Genomic DNA, 17,398 nt, shown 5'->3' on the forward strand with positions numbered 1-17,398 from the left:
TGACATTACTCCGGAGCTCTTATAACTTATGCATGAATGTCAGTAACCTGTTTTCTGCACGAAAAGGAAAAATTACGCTGTCTATTCCTGTGCCATGTGGCAGAGCATAGTGCACTTCCAATCCCAAAAGTATCAGGACCGAGTTATAAATAACTTGTCTGATGTTTAACCGTTGGCAGATGGTTTAGTTCACAACAAACAAGTTCCTGCATTGTGAGCCTGGGAAATTGTGACATTGCGCATTTTGGATCCTTGGTGGAGCTGACACTTATTATTGAGATATTATCCCAGCAGAGGTGAGTAGTCGAGAGACTATGAGGACGCCCTGTCTGTCAACTTAGAACGAGAGGGAGAGGGAAATGCCTGATGGGCTTGCATTGAGACATTAAGTTAGAAGAAGATGGTACAAAATCTCTTCATCTCTGTGGATGGGTAATGATTCACTCCTGGCTGAGCAGTGTGACCTCACCGCATATGTTGTCTGCATGGTGATCAGGTGCCCCTAGACTGAGTATTTGGCAAGATCTAGAATGTTCTATGCTTTTCCAGAGGGCTGGCAAAGTTATATGTTATGCAAAGTCTGTGGGGTTGCAAAATTTATGATGTTGTGTGGTTTTCAGAGACCCACTATAGTTAACCCGTATGCTAAGCCTGTGGGGTAGCAATAATGATATCTGGAATGTTCGACTGTTTTTCAGAGGGCTGGCATAGTTAACTGAGTTAACCATCCTTGACCCTGTCTGTGTGAGAAATTGAAGGGTATGCTCAGAAGATTGCTGGACAGAGCAACTAGTCTGGTTCTGTGCAGACAAATCAATAAGTCTAAAGAACAATTTATGGCTTGTCTGGCTCACGGCATCTTCTGTACTGCATATTGGCAAGAAGAATATTTGTGCAGAGCAATCCAATCACTTCCAGGAGGTGCCAGCTTTAGAGCTTCATTTTACATAGACACTGGTTCATTGCTAACAGGGGGGTTATCAGCAAGATGATTTGCTATTAATGTTATAAAGAATAAAATAGCACAACATAACAAGTTCACAAAGTCTTTTTTTTTTAATACATTCAAACAAATATGTAGACCTCTGCTCAGTGATAGTGGACAAGGCTTTTAAATCTAATGTTAGCTTGGGTCAGCATTGGTCACCATGCTGTTTGCTCACACAGTCAAGTACACACATAATCATGATAATATTTAGCCATATTTATAATCTTGTAGTTTCTTTCTAGCAGATGTGTGTACCTGAAAAACACTTATGTCAATCAAACTATTTGGGGGTTAAGTTTGCCTGTCTGTAAATATGACCTCAATGTGTGCTTGAAAGCTTAAACAGAATACTCTAGTTGTTGGATAGATGGGTGTATACATACATTGACATAAGACAAATTTCCAGTTCAGGATTGATGGCTTGAGTTGATACAATACCAGCAAATTGTAAAATATGATTATCCATCAAAGGGAGTGAATCCCACGAAATGTCATTTAGCTCTGTTACCATTCAGACTGATCTTTGGTGGAGCAATAAAAGGATTAGATTGGCTTCATATGGCAAGAAACCCATTGTAGCACTTGTTGTATAGGTAGTTAAGTCACCACAAGTTGACTGGAAATGCTTTTCCAGAGGAGGGTCAGAACATACACCATGCTATCTATATAGGACAGTTGCCTGGCTGTATAAATATACATGTATATGTAAGTATACATGTGTAGTAATATTAAAGGGAACTTGTTGCTGTACAATAATCAATAATAATTATAACAGTGGTGCTTTGGCAATACCAAGTAAGGAGAATTTGAAGTTCTTTACTTGTATTTACTCGTTAAAGGATTGACCCTGACATTACAATTGAAGACCTTGAAATAACCCCTTAGCAGTAAAAAGGAGACACGTTGCCACAGTGTTGGAATGTGGTGTGCTCAGTTAGGTGCAGTAAGAGCTAGTAGGGTATGATAAATATTATAACCAAGGAATTTTGAAGAGGATAGTTAGAGTATTGAAAGTATGCACTTCAGCTGAGATTGAGAAAATTCCACAGGTAAGAGGGTGGGGGGGGGGGAGATTGTATAGAAGGCATGTGTTTGCCTCATGGCTTGTTTTAAAGAACTAAGTGTGATAAAGTTGTGTGAAGGTGTTAATTTTTGTCTTAATTTGTGGTCCAAGTTAGTATTGATATAACATAACCTGAGATAGTGGACATTGACATAGGTCAAGCTAACTTGCTTACAAACCTTGTACTAGAATACTAAGCACAGACTATTATTTAGGTATTTTATTATTGCCACTTTTACTGTTAATCTGTAAAATCTGTTGATTTTTTAAATTAACTTTTTTTTTTACATAGTAGTTTTGTGCTTTCCTTTGTTATAGCTTCTGAGGTTCATGTTACTGAAATTTTCATGGAAAGGGCTATATATAGTAATAGGGCTAGTGCATTTTAGGCTAAGACCCCATTCCCATAGATCAGTCAGCATAGATGGGCTCAACCTTGTTGGGACTCGGGCTGAGTGCAGTCAGCTTAACTGAATGACACCTCTTGTTTCCAATGTCTTCATATAATAAGTGGCTTTTCTGTATTCTACTCAATGTCAAGAGGAGGCATTTCATTCAGTTAAGCTGATTGCACTCAGTGAGAGTCTCCACAGACTCGGGACTTTTCTATGTAGACCAATGGTGTCTATAGGAATGGGGTCCTAAGCCCTCAAATTATGTTATATTAAGTGAAATGAAACCATGATATCAGAATCCTTGTTGACATTATGGTTGTGAGGGTATACATGGGTCATGACTGTGGTGTGCCATTCATATATATATACTTCTGTTGTGAAAGACTGATAAACCACTGACATGCTTACATGCTTCTTAAAATGAAAGTCCTTATAACTTGTATAATATGTTCATTCATATATGTAGTAGGTTTGAAGTAACAGAGTAATACTGAGTTAAGACTGTCTGTGACAGCCCCTAGCAATGCATATAACATTCCATAAAAAACATTCCCTGTCATCTGTCTTCATCTTTTATGACATCTTTGATGTTTGTGACTACAGATTCTACGTCTGCTGTAAAACACAGCTCTAATATCGTACAGATGACATCATGACAACCATCACCAGTGTTTAATACTTTTTTGTCTTGTCTGGTGTGCTTTCTGGCATGTCTGCATTGGCAGTCATTATGAAATCTTTCTCCGTTTGGACCCCAGCTGGGAAATGGTGCCCTTCCTGCATGCAGATAGCACTTCAAAGTTGTAGAGCATTATTACTGTAATCAGTAATGCATGAAGCATACTGGTCCCACACATAATGCTTAATCAAGTTGTATTTTTTTTATTAGAAAGCCTGTTTTAACCAGTATACTTGGAGAAAAGTACTTGAATAGGATGGCAGTAGAAGACATGTATATCTCATTTAATATTAGTGATGTAGTCAGACAACACATCAGAGCGTGCAATCACAGGCTGCCAACTGGCACTAGCGATATTTACAGGCAAGCCAGCCGAGTGGAAATAAGGTCACTCTGCATTATTTGTCACTTAAATGATGCTATTTTTACACAGAGATGCCTGCTGTCTAGACTTGACACCAACTTCCACTGTGGCTCAGGATGCTAAAGTTATCTATTAGAACTGAGCTCAAGACATTGAATATATAATAGGTTGTGGATTAGCAGAGAGTCTAGAAGGTAACATTAAGACAAAATGTGCGTGAATGACTATCCATGATCTAATGCATGTCAAGTTAATGAATGAAATTTATTGATGTGACAATTTGAAGAAAGTGTCTAGTATTGTGTATGGCCAAAAAGTTTGTTTTTTTTTAATGTGTTGACAGGGGCAGTTTCACAAGTATGATAGCACATATATGACCAGATATGTGACTGTGTTCTTATGCTCAGTGTGATTGAGGAAATATTTTGTTCAGCGACATTTAAACAATCTGAGGAAATCTCAATGCACCAGGCTAATATAGTTGAAAAGACAGATAGAAGCCAGTCTGTTGAGAAGCCCCACACAGCAGTGAGCATATATAGGTCTTTAATGCTTTTTCTTCCCTTTGAAGCTATAGAACTTAAGTGCTTTCCCTTTCACTGCACTCTACCTGATTGATTTGTGGTAAAGATGTTTGAAGACTTCAATGAACGGAAACATCAGCAGTTCAATATGGCTCAAAGTCAAAACCCCTCTTCGGGACTCTACGGAATGATGTATGTCATTAGGATGGCTTTGGAGACTGAACATGTCTGACACAGTTATCCAGCAGTGGTTTGCAGACACAACATATTTTGTGGTGTCCTGTTTTGAAAGAGGCAATTAACATTGTCATATTTAAATATATTAAGTTATATGGATTTATATAGATTTATGATAAAAGTTAAATCTTTTGTACACGTATGGTGCTTGCATTAATATTAAGGTTATATACCCTAAAAGTTCCTTGATATAAAACTTTTTTTAACACAAAGTTGATCTTGTAAACCTATCATTTCACATTTATTTTCTCTATTGATTTGTGTAAGGTTTGCCTTAGCATTCATGAGGAAAAAAAACTAAATTTCATTGAAAATTAATTTTTTCTCTAAAAAATTGCCCTAATCTCTAAGACTCACTTAAAGTTTAGGGTAACTTTCTACTTGGTAAGGCTCTTTTGTGTAACTGGGGTGAATTGAATTCACCTTCTTGTGAACTTGTATTTGGAGCAGTAGTTCTAGAATGGATTGAATTCAGCTTTTAGTGAAACTTCTTCTCGGAGCAGCAGCTCCAGACATGAACTGTTGTTTCTAGTGTCTGACTAACTCTCTGTGGGTCACGACCAAGTCAGACTGGGTAATGTGTTGTTATTGGACACATTAGTGGTGATACCTCCGCCTTCGTTTTGGGAGGTGGAAATAAACACAAAACCCCATAATGTCTCCAATGGTTTATTGACTACTTGAAAAGAAAAAAGCTGGACTGACTCATTGCTCTCTCTGTGTGATGTCATGTATAATTGTTGATTCTGTCCTCCCATCTTTTCCTCCCAGTCAAAGCAAGCTACTGTAGCTTTATAAAGAGCACTACCAGACAGTGATACATTCATGACTTGTTTCTCATTCTGTGCTTGGACTGCAGGCCCTAGCTGTTATAACATTTGGATAGACCTGGAATTGCTTGTAAGTGGATGCTGGCAGTGTTATACACCAGTTGGTAAAAAGACCTGGAATTGCTTGTACTTAATGCAAGAACAATCAGGAGCAGTGAAACATTTTCAGACAAATTGGTTTGCTCAGTAGCTAAAAAGATCACTTTTTAGTCTGTGATACATGTGATCAGTCAAGAGTTTCAGACTGCAGACTGTGACTTACCTCCCCCCAGCTGACAGGGGCTAACAGAGCTGTGCCAAGAATAGAGGTGAGTTTCTGGCAGGCTCTGAAACCTTGGGGTGCTCTGAGGCTGGTAAACTGTGCGAGTTCTGCTAGTAGCTTAATCTGGGGTAGCGCTAGTACTCTCCAATTTAGCCAAATGTTAAAAACTACTCTACAGTAGTCTATGAAAACATAGATGTAACATAGATGTATGGATTTTTGGCAGATACTTGTTTGGAAGAGATCAGTGAGTAGAGCACCCTAGTAAACCCATTGGGCTGTGATATGTCACCAAATTAGGTGCATGCGCTGTCATGACCTTTAAATGTAGTGATGGCAAAACAGTAGTATTTGGAAACTTCTCACCAAGACTTCACTTTTCTCGAAGGGGTTGCTGTTCTAAAAACCTGGATTCCTCTGTGATTACCAGTGTATCTTGCCAATTGTAAAGCAAAGATATATATATATCTGTACTTGTACAGTGATTGCAAAAGCCGTCGGACCACGGCCATATGCCGGCAAAAGTTCTGTGGGCTGGAAAACCCTTTTAACTCATCGGCCCACATGTCCGACGGACTAAAGTCAGTTTCTTTAACAGACACCTCGCCTCATATTTGAATTTATCGTAAAGCTCTAAGTACGCACTATTCGCAAGTAAAACTTTAACTTGCGCCATACTGGCGCGTTTGTAATTAAGGTCTACGTACATTATGATGTCGCTTGAAGTGTGCGTAGCGATGGTGTGAGGGCTGACATGTGACCCGTTTCACAAAAAAATGTATCGAAACTGAAACAACTACAGGTCAATGAAAAACGTACTGCTCAAGACTCTGAAAACAGGCCGCTCAAACTGCTTAGACTGGCCACGCGCGGACCTCTGAGAACACCTAACTACACGTGCTGGGTAAACAAGTATGGCTTCCGTCGGACTGCATGTTGAGTAAACGATAAGTGAAAAGGAGAAATATTCATTTGCTTTGTAGATGGGTGCTCTTAACTAATTTTAACGGATATTTTAAGTCATATTGCGCCTTTAGCGGTGCTATATGTCAAAATGAGGGACAACATCATTTTCCATGCGGAAAATCCGCAATGGCACAGTCAGGGTGCAAAACTGTCCATTACAGTATATTCATCTTAACTTTTGTCTTAGATATTGAATAAAAATTCTTTTCAGACTCTGGCCCGTAGCCAGGGATGGTTCAGGGGTTTCGAAAGAAGCGCCTCTTATGCTGACAAAAGGTCCACTCTTGGTAAAATTAGATCTAGGTACATGGCGTTTTTATGGAAAAAGACCCTCCCCCCCTTTTAAAATTGCTGGCTACGGGCCTGCTATGAGAGCAATAGCTTTATTTTACAATAAAAATGGGATTTGTCTACCTTTTCCATGTAGTGCAATTATTTGGCATAGTGCAATTATCAATTCTGAAGATTTTTCCATTAAGTACTGTACAATTTTTCAGACAGTATGTTTATTTTGGAAGATTTTTCCACACACTACAATTATTTAGGACTTCAGAGTAGTAGCATTAAGCCTTTTTTCATTGACTTTAATCATATAAAAAAATATTGAAATACAATGAATTTTCTTTAAATAATTCACACACTTTTTTTGACCAAGTGGGCCAAAATGGCCTGACCAATTTTGACCCAGGACAATCCCAGCTAACAGACAAGCATTTTTCCAAGAGTGAAAATCTAAAAAACGTTACAAAAGTTGGAAGCTCCACTTCACTATGACTTATGTTTTAATTTAAGTCAAAAATTGGAATAAAATTTACAAAGGATACATGATCTTGTGTTAAAAGATTAGAAATTAAGATAGGCAACCCAGATGTAAAAAGGATAAAACTTAAATGCCAGAAAGCAACCAAAATGAAAGATGTTTAAACTTAAACCTTTAAACATCCTATAACATCTTGCCTGAAAATTAAAAAGCAACAATTTAAAATGCCAGACAATAATATTCATCAAAAATGAAGTGAAAATATACAGCTTGGTTATTTTGTTGTGGGCCGGTAAAAAAAGGTGTGGGCTGACAAAATTTAATTTGCTCCAGCCCACATGTCTGGTAAGTGTTCAATCTCTTTCGCAATCACTGCTTGTATTGAAGAGAAGGTGTGTGTGTGTGTGTGTGTGTGCATGCGTGTGTGCATGTGTTGGGGTAAGGGGAGTATCACATGTATGCAGATAAGTCTTTTAAACTTCATGGAGTAGTTTATGTTTGATTTCAGAGAGAGATCTTGTGGAGGGGTCATAAGTCTGGAAGCATCTCGTTATGCAGAAAGCACTGTAGCAGAAATTGGATAACATGTGTATGTAAATTATGTAAACTTGGAAGGGATGTTATTATTTTGTTGTAATGTCATGTGCATTTGTATCCTACGTGGCACATTTTCCTTGTCAACTGAATGAAAACATCAGTTCTCCTGACTGAAAATAATTGCATTTGGAAACTATGATCATGACAGGATTGTGTACCCTCTATGTCTGTACAAGTGGGGACTAGCACGCATTATACTTGTTTTTGAACCAGTGTTATGTTAATGATGTCTTTTTTTTTTTTTTTTTTTTTTGAAAGAGTTGTCCATAGCAGTTGGGGAGAATAAAGCTAAGAAAGCTCATCATTGATTCTCCTGCATAAGTGCATTGTAATTTGTTTTGGATGAGAGAACACAGTTCTTACTGTGCAAAGAATCATGTATTTATATTTATATATATATATTAATATTTGTGTCAGCTCCTGTGATTAATTCTGTGTGCGTCTCACCTGAATTGTCAAGGTGAGCATGTCAAAGGTAGAATGTCTATTTGGCAGATAGTCTAAGGTGTTAAGTCAACATGCCAGGCATGCTGGTGAATAGGAAGGTGTGGTGGGGATGTGTTCTATGGGAAGATGGGAGATAGGGTCAGATAGGAAGTGTGTTTACGAAGACCATGAGGAATAAGGACTGAAGTGACATACTGTCAAAGTGATGGCAGGGGCCAGATTTGGCATATTCACTGGCGTGTAATATGGTTTATATTAATGCTTAAGCTGAATTAAAGAAATATATAAATAGATGCATAAGGATTTTTTTTTACCTTTTGACAATAAATTCAAATAAGTTTCTGATGAGAGTTAAAGGTTTAGTATAACAGTAGCAGTTGTTTTGCAGGCAGTGCTGGCTTATGATGAGGTATACAAGTACTCTGTAGTGAAGGTTACCCCCTTCACAGGGCTCAGGGGTTCAATTCACAGACTTAATAAAATAAGAGAAAAAAAACTAATGCAGCTCCTTTACTTCAATGTTTGCCTCACTGGCATCTGGCTACAAATAAGAAAGTTCCCTGTGTAGTGTAACAGCGTCATTTGTTCCTCTCAAACTATAGCTACAGTGGTTGGATTGTTCCTTTGAGAACAGTTGTTTGCAGATAGGGTCCAGGCTGAGGGAGTATGTCTGACTGGAGGAAGTATGGTGAGTTGAATACACTGGCTGTTTATTGTTTCTACAGGTTAATGAACTGCCTGGGTGGTCATTTAGATTATAGGATACCCCTTGTTTTAAGTCTCTCTTTTTTGTGCCTAAGTGGTCAGAAGAAAATGAGCTACTGATGTATATGTTTGAAGCTTTGAAGTTCTAATTTCTGGATTTTTTCTTTAGTTCTAAATGATACAGTCACGAATCTGTAAATAATTGCCCACTTCTCTTTATTGAATGTTTGAGTGATTTGCTGTTATCATTTTTCTTTTGTAAGTGACAATGTGCTATTGGTTAATTTTAACAGATAATTTGTTAAATGACACAAATGGGTTCCTCATAAGGCTGTGTCCATAATCACAGTTTCAGCCTGTATATAGGGTTATATATAAATTGGTTTCACTGTTGTAGCCAGCCAACAAAATTGGTTACAGGAGCATTAGACGGTGATGAAGGTCGTTTGTAATCAGGTCATAGGCTGAGGTCACTTGGTCTGTTTCCGGTCTATGTGAGTTCAGTTGTGGACATTGTGTATGCCCCTTTCTTTTGATATGAATTGCCCGAGACTACACATGAAGTTATAATCACCAGGAATTATGACTTAGGTGTATTAGATGAAGATATGTCTGCAGCAACACAGGAAGCGGATTGCTAGTGGTTCGGCTCCAGTTCTCAGAAACCACATAAAATAGATGGGCTGTGGTTGCATTGTCAGTGTGGGTATTGTCTGGGAGATGGGGAAATAAATAGGTGGGGGTGAGTTAACAACCACACAGATGGTAAGGTGGGGAACAGATTGGTAAGTTGACAGACCAACAGAAAAGGAACATATGGAAGGCAAACAGGGAACTTATAATCCTGTATAGAGAGACAGACAGGCAGATAGACAGACAGACAGACAGACAGACAGACAGACAGATGGAATGTGTGAAGACATGTACACACTGAGACAGGCAGGTAAACAAACTGGCAGAGCCAGATATGTACAGACAGACATGAGAAACTGTAAATGGAGTGTCTGAGTCTCTGACAGTGTTCGCATGTAAATCATGTTCCAGACACTTTATGATATGATGAAACATAATTCCTAAAAGCTTTCATGAATACAGACTGCTGCTGCCTGCCCCTGTGGCGGTGTTTTTTTGTGAGATATTTACTTGTTGACTAGAGCTCTCCTTCAGTTGGTAATTTCTTTGTTTATGACAGGATAACAGACTTATATCAGGTTTGTTGCTCTGCCATCATATCAGTAAATGTAAAGCACTGCTATCTCTTCATTGTCATTAGGCCACACTTTTTTATTTTTATGGATGACATCCTCTGAGTACCCCAAAATCGGTGCGAGAGGGCGAAAAAAAAAAAAACAGTCCAAAAAAAAAAAAACTGCTTAAGTAAAGTAATGCTGTCAGTACACAGCTGGAAACACAAATTTAACCACAGAAACACGTATCAAACTAACAATATGTCTTTATCCATGCTCTCAAAATATTAAAGCATTGTGAATACGTCGTAGAAATGTAAAAAAGGTCATGAATTGATAAACTTCATATTGCCAAATCTATTTAAGGTTATTTCATGCATTCATTTGGTATAGCAATCAAAAAAACAAATATCAATCAAACAGTGTGTCTTTATTTGTATTCTCAGAATATTAAAACATTTTGAACACTTCACAGAAATGTTTAAAAAATGATGCAAAGATATGCTTAATACTACCAAATCTATTAAAGGTCATTTCAGACGATGCCATTTTGTCAACTTTAACTCACACGAAGCAGCCAAACTGTCAGGTGGCCTGTCCGACCTTCAGCCCACCAAATACCTCGACGCCCTTGTTGACCCTTTTTTCGCTACAGAAAACCTGGTATTAATGTGCTGCTTTATACAGAATGTCACAGAAATGTTTCGGCCGCCGCCAGCCTTTCGCACAATTGTAAAAAGGTGATATCTCCACCCGCACGAAAATGAAGTAGATACTCCAGCGCAGTAGACTACTGCAATCATACTGCAAACATGCTTCAAATCTGCTTCGATGTGGGAGCTAATTAGCATATTTGAAACATGCTTCTATCATGCTGCTAATCTACTGCATTAATGCTCCTCCTCTGTACAACCCTATGTAATTTTTGAAGTAGAATTGCAGTAGGCTATACTGCATTTCTACTGCAAATATGCTCCACACCACTACTGCGTTAATGCTTCTTTGCTACTTCGATACTACTGCATTTTTGTGCGGGCATGCCCAATATCAATGGCATACCAATCCAAAACGATGGCGCCCGTTCTCTTTATGACTTTTATTGTTGTGTAATTTGAAAGTAATCCTAGAGATGAATTTGACATCAAAGTAGCCGCATTTCCACGTGGCGAAAATACGCATGCGCAGAAAGCTCATTTCCTTGCAAATTCAATAACAACGTTTGCGACAACCGACTTCGTTGGGGGCTGGGGGGGGGGGCCTTTTTTTTTTTTTTTTTTTTTGGAGAACGGGCGAAAATCCGTGCGCGCGCAGGATGTCATCCATAAAATTAAAAAAGTGTGGCCTTATGAAATAAAAAAAAAGGTTGGATAAGAAGATGTCTGTATCAGATATGGTGAGGGTGACATTGTCTGTGGTTATAATTAGGATGGAATAGTACTGTCTGATAAAGAGAGTAAATTATGTGTTCAGTGCACTGTTTGCTACTCAGATTTTAACAAAATTTATTACTGCTTCTAAGGTTTATGGAGGCTGAAATTACTTCATGCATGGATAGCAAGCCTTGAGTCATAACTATAATCAAACAGCATGCCCCTGAACACATTATATCTCTTTTAGCTATTTTAATATGCAATTGTGTTTAAAAATTGAAATTCAAAATTTCAATTGATAGCAGGTTCAACAAGCTCTTTTAATACAATTGGAAAGATGGCATTAGGAAGGGTCCATTCAAAGCAGCATGACATTAAACTGGAAATAATCTAAATGATAATACCACACACACTCAGATATACAGGGATTCTCATCAAATCCATTGTTTAGCAAATAGACTACCTGGTGACATCATGTAGACTAGATCTGGTTAAAGGTTCAAGTTGCCTTGTTGTGAAAATATTTTTGGACATCATCAATTAAAAAATGTCATTTTCTGTTAGCTTTTGATGTCTTATAAGTCATTACCAATGTCCTCTCTTATCATTCCAGGTCCGGCCACAGTCCGCATGGTCTCTCAAAACGGCCCGCCAATGCCTATGCCGATGCAGGTGCCACCGGGCCACATAGTCCAGCAGATTGTGGACGAGAACGGGATCTTAACACACGTGATTCTCTCTCCTCAACCTCCTCCAGGAATGACACCAGCTCCCTCTATCAGTTCGGTAGGATACTATGTTAGTATTGCAATTTCTTTCTTTTTTTCTCGTCGTCCATCGAAGATGCATGCATGCAGCAACCCAAGTGATGTAGAAGTTGTGTAGTTGAGCTCCCCCTGGTGGTGAGGATGATGCATGACAAGCCACAACCTTACCTAGAGAGCTTGGTATAGTATACTATTGTTTTGTAGCTCCATCTTGTGGTGAAGATGCTGCATGGAAAGCCACAAATCTGTTTAAAGAGCTTGGTGTAATATTTATCTTATCAATCACTGTACTGTATTTCAAGTTCAGTTTTTGGGGATGACAACAACAAATATGCATGGCAGTAGCCAGAAGAAATTCTAAGTATATAGAAGCATGTGTGTACACATGATGTACAGAGTTGCATATCAATGTGTTTGTTTAGAAACATTAAAAAAATGTAACTTTATTTAAATGTAATAGTCTTTAGTGTTTATTATGCAATAGCCGGAAGAAGTTCTAAGTATATAGAAGCATGTGATGTAAAGAGAAGCATATTAATATGTTTGTATAGAAACATAGTAAAAAAATAATAATTGTAACTTAATTTAAATGTAGTGTTAATTTAGTGTTAATTATGCTTTGTGTAAAGTGTTCCATATTATACAAACTAAAAAACAAAATGCATGACTTTATCCAGAAGAACTGCTGAAGAGCAGTGTAGGGGAGAAAGCTCATGTTATCAATGACACTGTTGTGCAGTAATGTTTCTGGAAAGGAAGAACCTCATAACCAGCATATTAAAGATAAAAGTCAAAGGAGTATAAACCGGTATATCAGACCACACTACCCGTTTTCAAGGTGTGTGTCAGATCGCATTACAGAGTATCATACCCCATCACAAATTTTGTAAGCCTACCTGTCATCCGGGTATCGCGCCTCGTTTTCGTCAAGTAGGAGTCGTATGAATACAGCTTCCGCTATCAAAATTAGGTCTACTTTTCTAAATTAATATATAAGTTTGCAAGTTCTTATTTACAAAACATCATTGGCTATGTTCAAACCTAAACTTTATGTTAAAAAATTGCGGTATTGTCAGATTTTTAGCATAAACAGGGAAAATTGCAGCAGCGCATGGATCTAGATGAGATGCACTACTTTCCAACCCCACTTAGGATCATCGCTATCACATTGCGCACCAGGCAAAATGGGTGTGGTGGCTGATACTCTGTAATGCGATCTGACACACACCTTGAAAACGGGTAGTGTGGTCTGATATACCGGTTTATTCTGGATCCGTAGGTGCCGAGTCTGGTAGTTGGGTAGGCCTGGAGAGAGAGAGAGAGAGAGGGAGAGAGAGAGAGAGAGGGAGAGAGAGAGAGAGAGAGAGAGAGGGAGGGAGGGAGGGAGGGAGGGAGGTGGAGAGAGATAAAAGATTAAAGTACAGTGGCTTAGAAGATCACCCCTTTCCAAATGAAAAGATAAAAAAGAAATTAATTTTAAATAATAAATAATGAAAAAAATGGGAAAAACATGAGGTGACCAAAACTTGATGATCATAATAACTTTTAAGGCAGATTGTGATCACAGGATTGATTCGTGGACTTCGGTAAGTTATGACCATGCATAGTATAACTGTTATTGTATTGTTGATTCAGTTGCCAAAAATTGTACTTTGACTCGGTCAGGAATAAGTTTACCAATTTCCTTTCCATGCTTTGTTTATCTTTAAAGAAAAAAGGAAATTCAAGAAAGACTGAAATAGAACAGAGTCTGGAGACTGTCTTTGATCTTTTGATCTTTGTTGTGTTTAGAATCTTGTTATGATTTTTCAGGAGAGGGGATTGAGAGGGAATAGTGTAAGATTCTTGCCCCTTCTCATGTATTTATTTCTTTAAAAAGCTGAATAACCAAAGGTCAAAAAGAATTGGCGTTACAAGATTTTAAGTTATCTAAACCTGATTTGCACATAGTTGAAAAAAAATGTTGAAAAAAAAGTAAATGAAAAATAGGTATTTGATTATTTTACTGAAAGTTACCACATTAAGTGTCTCGGAGAGGCTCTAAAGTGCTGTAATGCACCACTTGGCAAAGAAATTGTGGAATTGAGTGAAAGGTGATGCCAATAAAGAGTATAGAAAAGAATCCCAGACATTTCCTACCACAGGTCTTTGTAATGTCTTGAAGTGGCAGTGACTTGAAGGGGAAAATAAAAGATTTTGTCCTTGAGGCAGTTTTTTTTTTTAAGCATATTCTGCTCTGACGATAACTCTGAATACAAAGTTGTGATGTTATTCTTTCGAAAATGTTTTCATAATGGGAATAATGCTTTAACTTTTTGATAATTTAAAAATGATTGGTCCATGATTAAGAATTTGGTGTCTTTTGAAGATTAGAAACTACATGTAATTTTATGGAAAAAGAAGTGTTAGTGTGTGTGTGTGTGGGGGGGGGGGTGTCCTCATTCAGTAATATCAGAAACTCTCCTGACCATGCTTTCTGTATATTTCATGGTTTGATCAGACAAGAATTATGTTAGACTGAAAACTGGGCCAACTGGTAAAATGAGATGACTGGTTGACAGAGGGATATTGTTGCCCCTTGGCTTCTTAAACCCCTGTATCTCAACCTGGTGAATTGGCAGTGTAAATTTGTCCAATGTCAGACCCAAAATACTGGTAGTGTGTCCAGATCTTTTGTGTCTAAGCCTGCTGGGGAGATTCATCCAATGTGTGCTATACTTAGAATTAAAGCCAGGATACTGGTGTTAGCCTGAGACTTTCAAAATTCAGTTGTTTTCTTTTCATTTAGGCACAAGTGTTTTTTATTTGACAGTTATATATGCAAAGGGGTGCTGTCAGAAATGGTGATATTCCACATAGTGTCTGTGATCAACATTGTGCTCTTTTGAGATTTTCCCCCTTCTTGACTTTTCCAGATCAGTCTGCTATATTGTGTACTGTTGTACTGAACATATAGATGTGCAAATTAGACCTTTGACTGCAGTGATGTGTATATAATTTAGCATATATATTTATTCTTTAATAGACACATTATTTCTTTACAAGATCTTGTTTGAGAAATGATAATAGTACATTTTTGCATAATTTTAGATTGTTATTAATCATTTGAATTTAATTTGGATTGTATTGGTATCAATAAGTTATAATTATATATAGAATGTTTAAAAATTATTTTTATTATTACTGTATAATATAATGAAATGTGATGTCATATAAAACTTTGTGTTTCTTTGCAGGGACCAAGTGGAGGACCACCTCAGTATTATTCCACATATCCCCCATATGCAGGTTATACTGCAGCCCACGCCATGGGAGGGGCGCCAGCACCCCATCACCCGGGGACCCCCTCCCATCAGTGTAACAGTAGTCACACACATGGACCACAAGGTGAGTGCCCCCCTTCCTCACCACACACACACACACACACACACACACACACACACACACACACACACACACACACACACACACACACACACACACACACACACACACACACACACACACACACACACACACACACACACATTTTTTTCCTTTCTCTCAGACCTTCAGACACCTTACCATAAAAATAAAACACGAGCACCGTCAACTTCCACCCACCCATCAACCCATCAGGGTCATGCACTTGCATTAACATACCCTTTGATACAGTGAGCAGTTCAGCACGCCTCCCTTGCTTCTCTCGTTGTGTTTTGCCTGTGGTACACACTTGCATGCTCACACATCACGCATATTTCACTCTATATCCTCTCTCCAGGAAGCTGCATCACAATAGGGTCATGACAGTTATGACTGGAGATAAACTTTGAAGTCCATACTTATGAGCTGTGATGTCTATATCACTAAGACTGTGGGTAATACATTTCCATATATAAGCATATTTTATGGAACTGGGTTGGACTACATGATGTCTGACATGTATTTTCAAGCTGTAAGACTACCAAAAGGAATATGCTAGTTTAAGACTGCTCGAGCAATAAAATGCTAAGAAGTGATATTTTTCTCTCCTGAGTCTAGTTGTCCTACAGAGACTTTCTTTATGCAAAAAATAAATAAAAGTAATAAATGAATAAAAAGACCTTCGTAACCTACTCTTGTTTCAAAAGAAGGGCTCAGTGAGATAAAGTAAAATCCAACAGTTGTCTAGATGGCTCTTATAATGATGATTAAGATGGTTTTAAATGATAGTAGCACTTAATGATGACTGTGTCAAACCTCTTCATTCACAACTTCTTAATTTAAAAAAATTAACTAAATTCTCATTTGTCTTGATTTTTCTTGGGATTTGTAAGCAGTAAATCTGTTTTTGTGAATAAAGCTATTAATTTAGAACTCCAAAATAGTAAACATAGGTAAAAGCCTAAAAAATACATGACTGTACGTTGCATAGGTTAATATTACAGATCACCAAAATCAGTATTCCAGTAGGAGTATAACAGCATTACTATGGATTACATGATATTTCTGACATTTGAGCAATTTAGTGTCTGCATCATATACCAGACATCTCCAGTAGAAGACATGTTTTCCCCATGGACAGTTTCCTCGGTGTGCCTCTGCCTTCGCCTCTGCCTCCGTCTCTCTCTCTCTCTCTGTCTGGTTTTTTCCTTCTGTGTACCTATTTAGCACTGAATGACATATACCAGTTCTGTCAGTAGAGCTGATTTGTGACATGTTGGCAGTGCTGGTAATTCAGCTCACTAGGTGTACACGATTTGGGACATTTTGGTTCGTTCTGCAATTTCGTTCATTTCCTCTTCATTTTTGGTCGGAAATGTTTCCTCTTGAGAATAATTGAACCAAATTTGCTATTTTAAAAGTGACCCTGAACTATGGTAAATGAATTATGTTTTTTCTTCTTTTTGACTTTTTCTTTATTTCCTTAATTTAAGGATAAACAAATTTAGGTCTAGTGCTTTGCTAGCATGTATTTCTGTTTCCTCAATTTAGGTAATGTTTCTTTGGTTTTGTGGCATTTGTTGTTTATTGGAATAGTTTTCTGTAATGAGGTACATTTCACTGTTATTGCATAAGATTTCTGGAGATAGCCAGGTCCCCCTAGCGAGATGCAATCTTGAACAAAAATTGACTTTACTTTTAAAATGTGATGCCATGTTACGTACACTCCTGTGTCAGGCTAGATAAACGTCACAGTCGCTGATTTCAAAAATGCATTTGAAACCTCATTTATACAAAGAGGGGAAATTGAAAAAAAGAGAGAGACGAAAGAACAGAGCTTCTGCTCACATCAGAT

General features: G+C 37.9%; 1 protein-coding gene across 7 annotated transcripts in view; it reads left to right on the forward strand.

Moving 5' to 3' along the window:
* Positions 1 to 17,398, forward strand: part of LOC106167290 (fibronectin type-III domain-containing protein 3A-like) — a 74,284-nt gene that overhangs the window by 36,847 nt on the left and 20,039 nt on the right. For 5 of the 7 annotated variants that reach the window (XM_086998107.1, XM_086998106.1, XM_086998109.1 and 2 more), the window contains 2 exons: positions 11,988 to 12,172; positions 15,378 to 15,528. In XM_086998107.1, the coding sequence (XP_086854233.1) occupies positions 11,988 to 12,172; positions 15,378 to 15,528 (336 nt within the window). Of the gene's footprint in view, positions 297 to 11,987; positions 12,173 to 15,377; positions 15,529 to 17,398 lie in introns of all 7 variants that reach the window. The other 2 variants (XM_086998111.1, XM_086998108.1) reach the window with 2 other exon arrangements.

This window comes from Lingula anatina, chromosome 10 (assembly GCF_051362555.1).
Source record: "Lingula anatina isolate TDL-2025a chromosome 10, LinAna3.0, whole genome shotgun sequence".
In the NCBI taxonomy this organism is placed as follows: Eukaryota; Metazoa; Brachiopoda; class Lingulata; order Lingulida; family Lingulidae; genus Lingula; species Lingula anatina.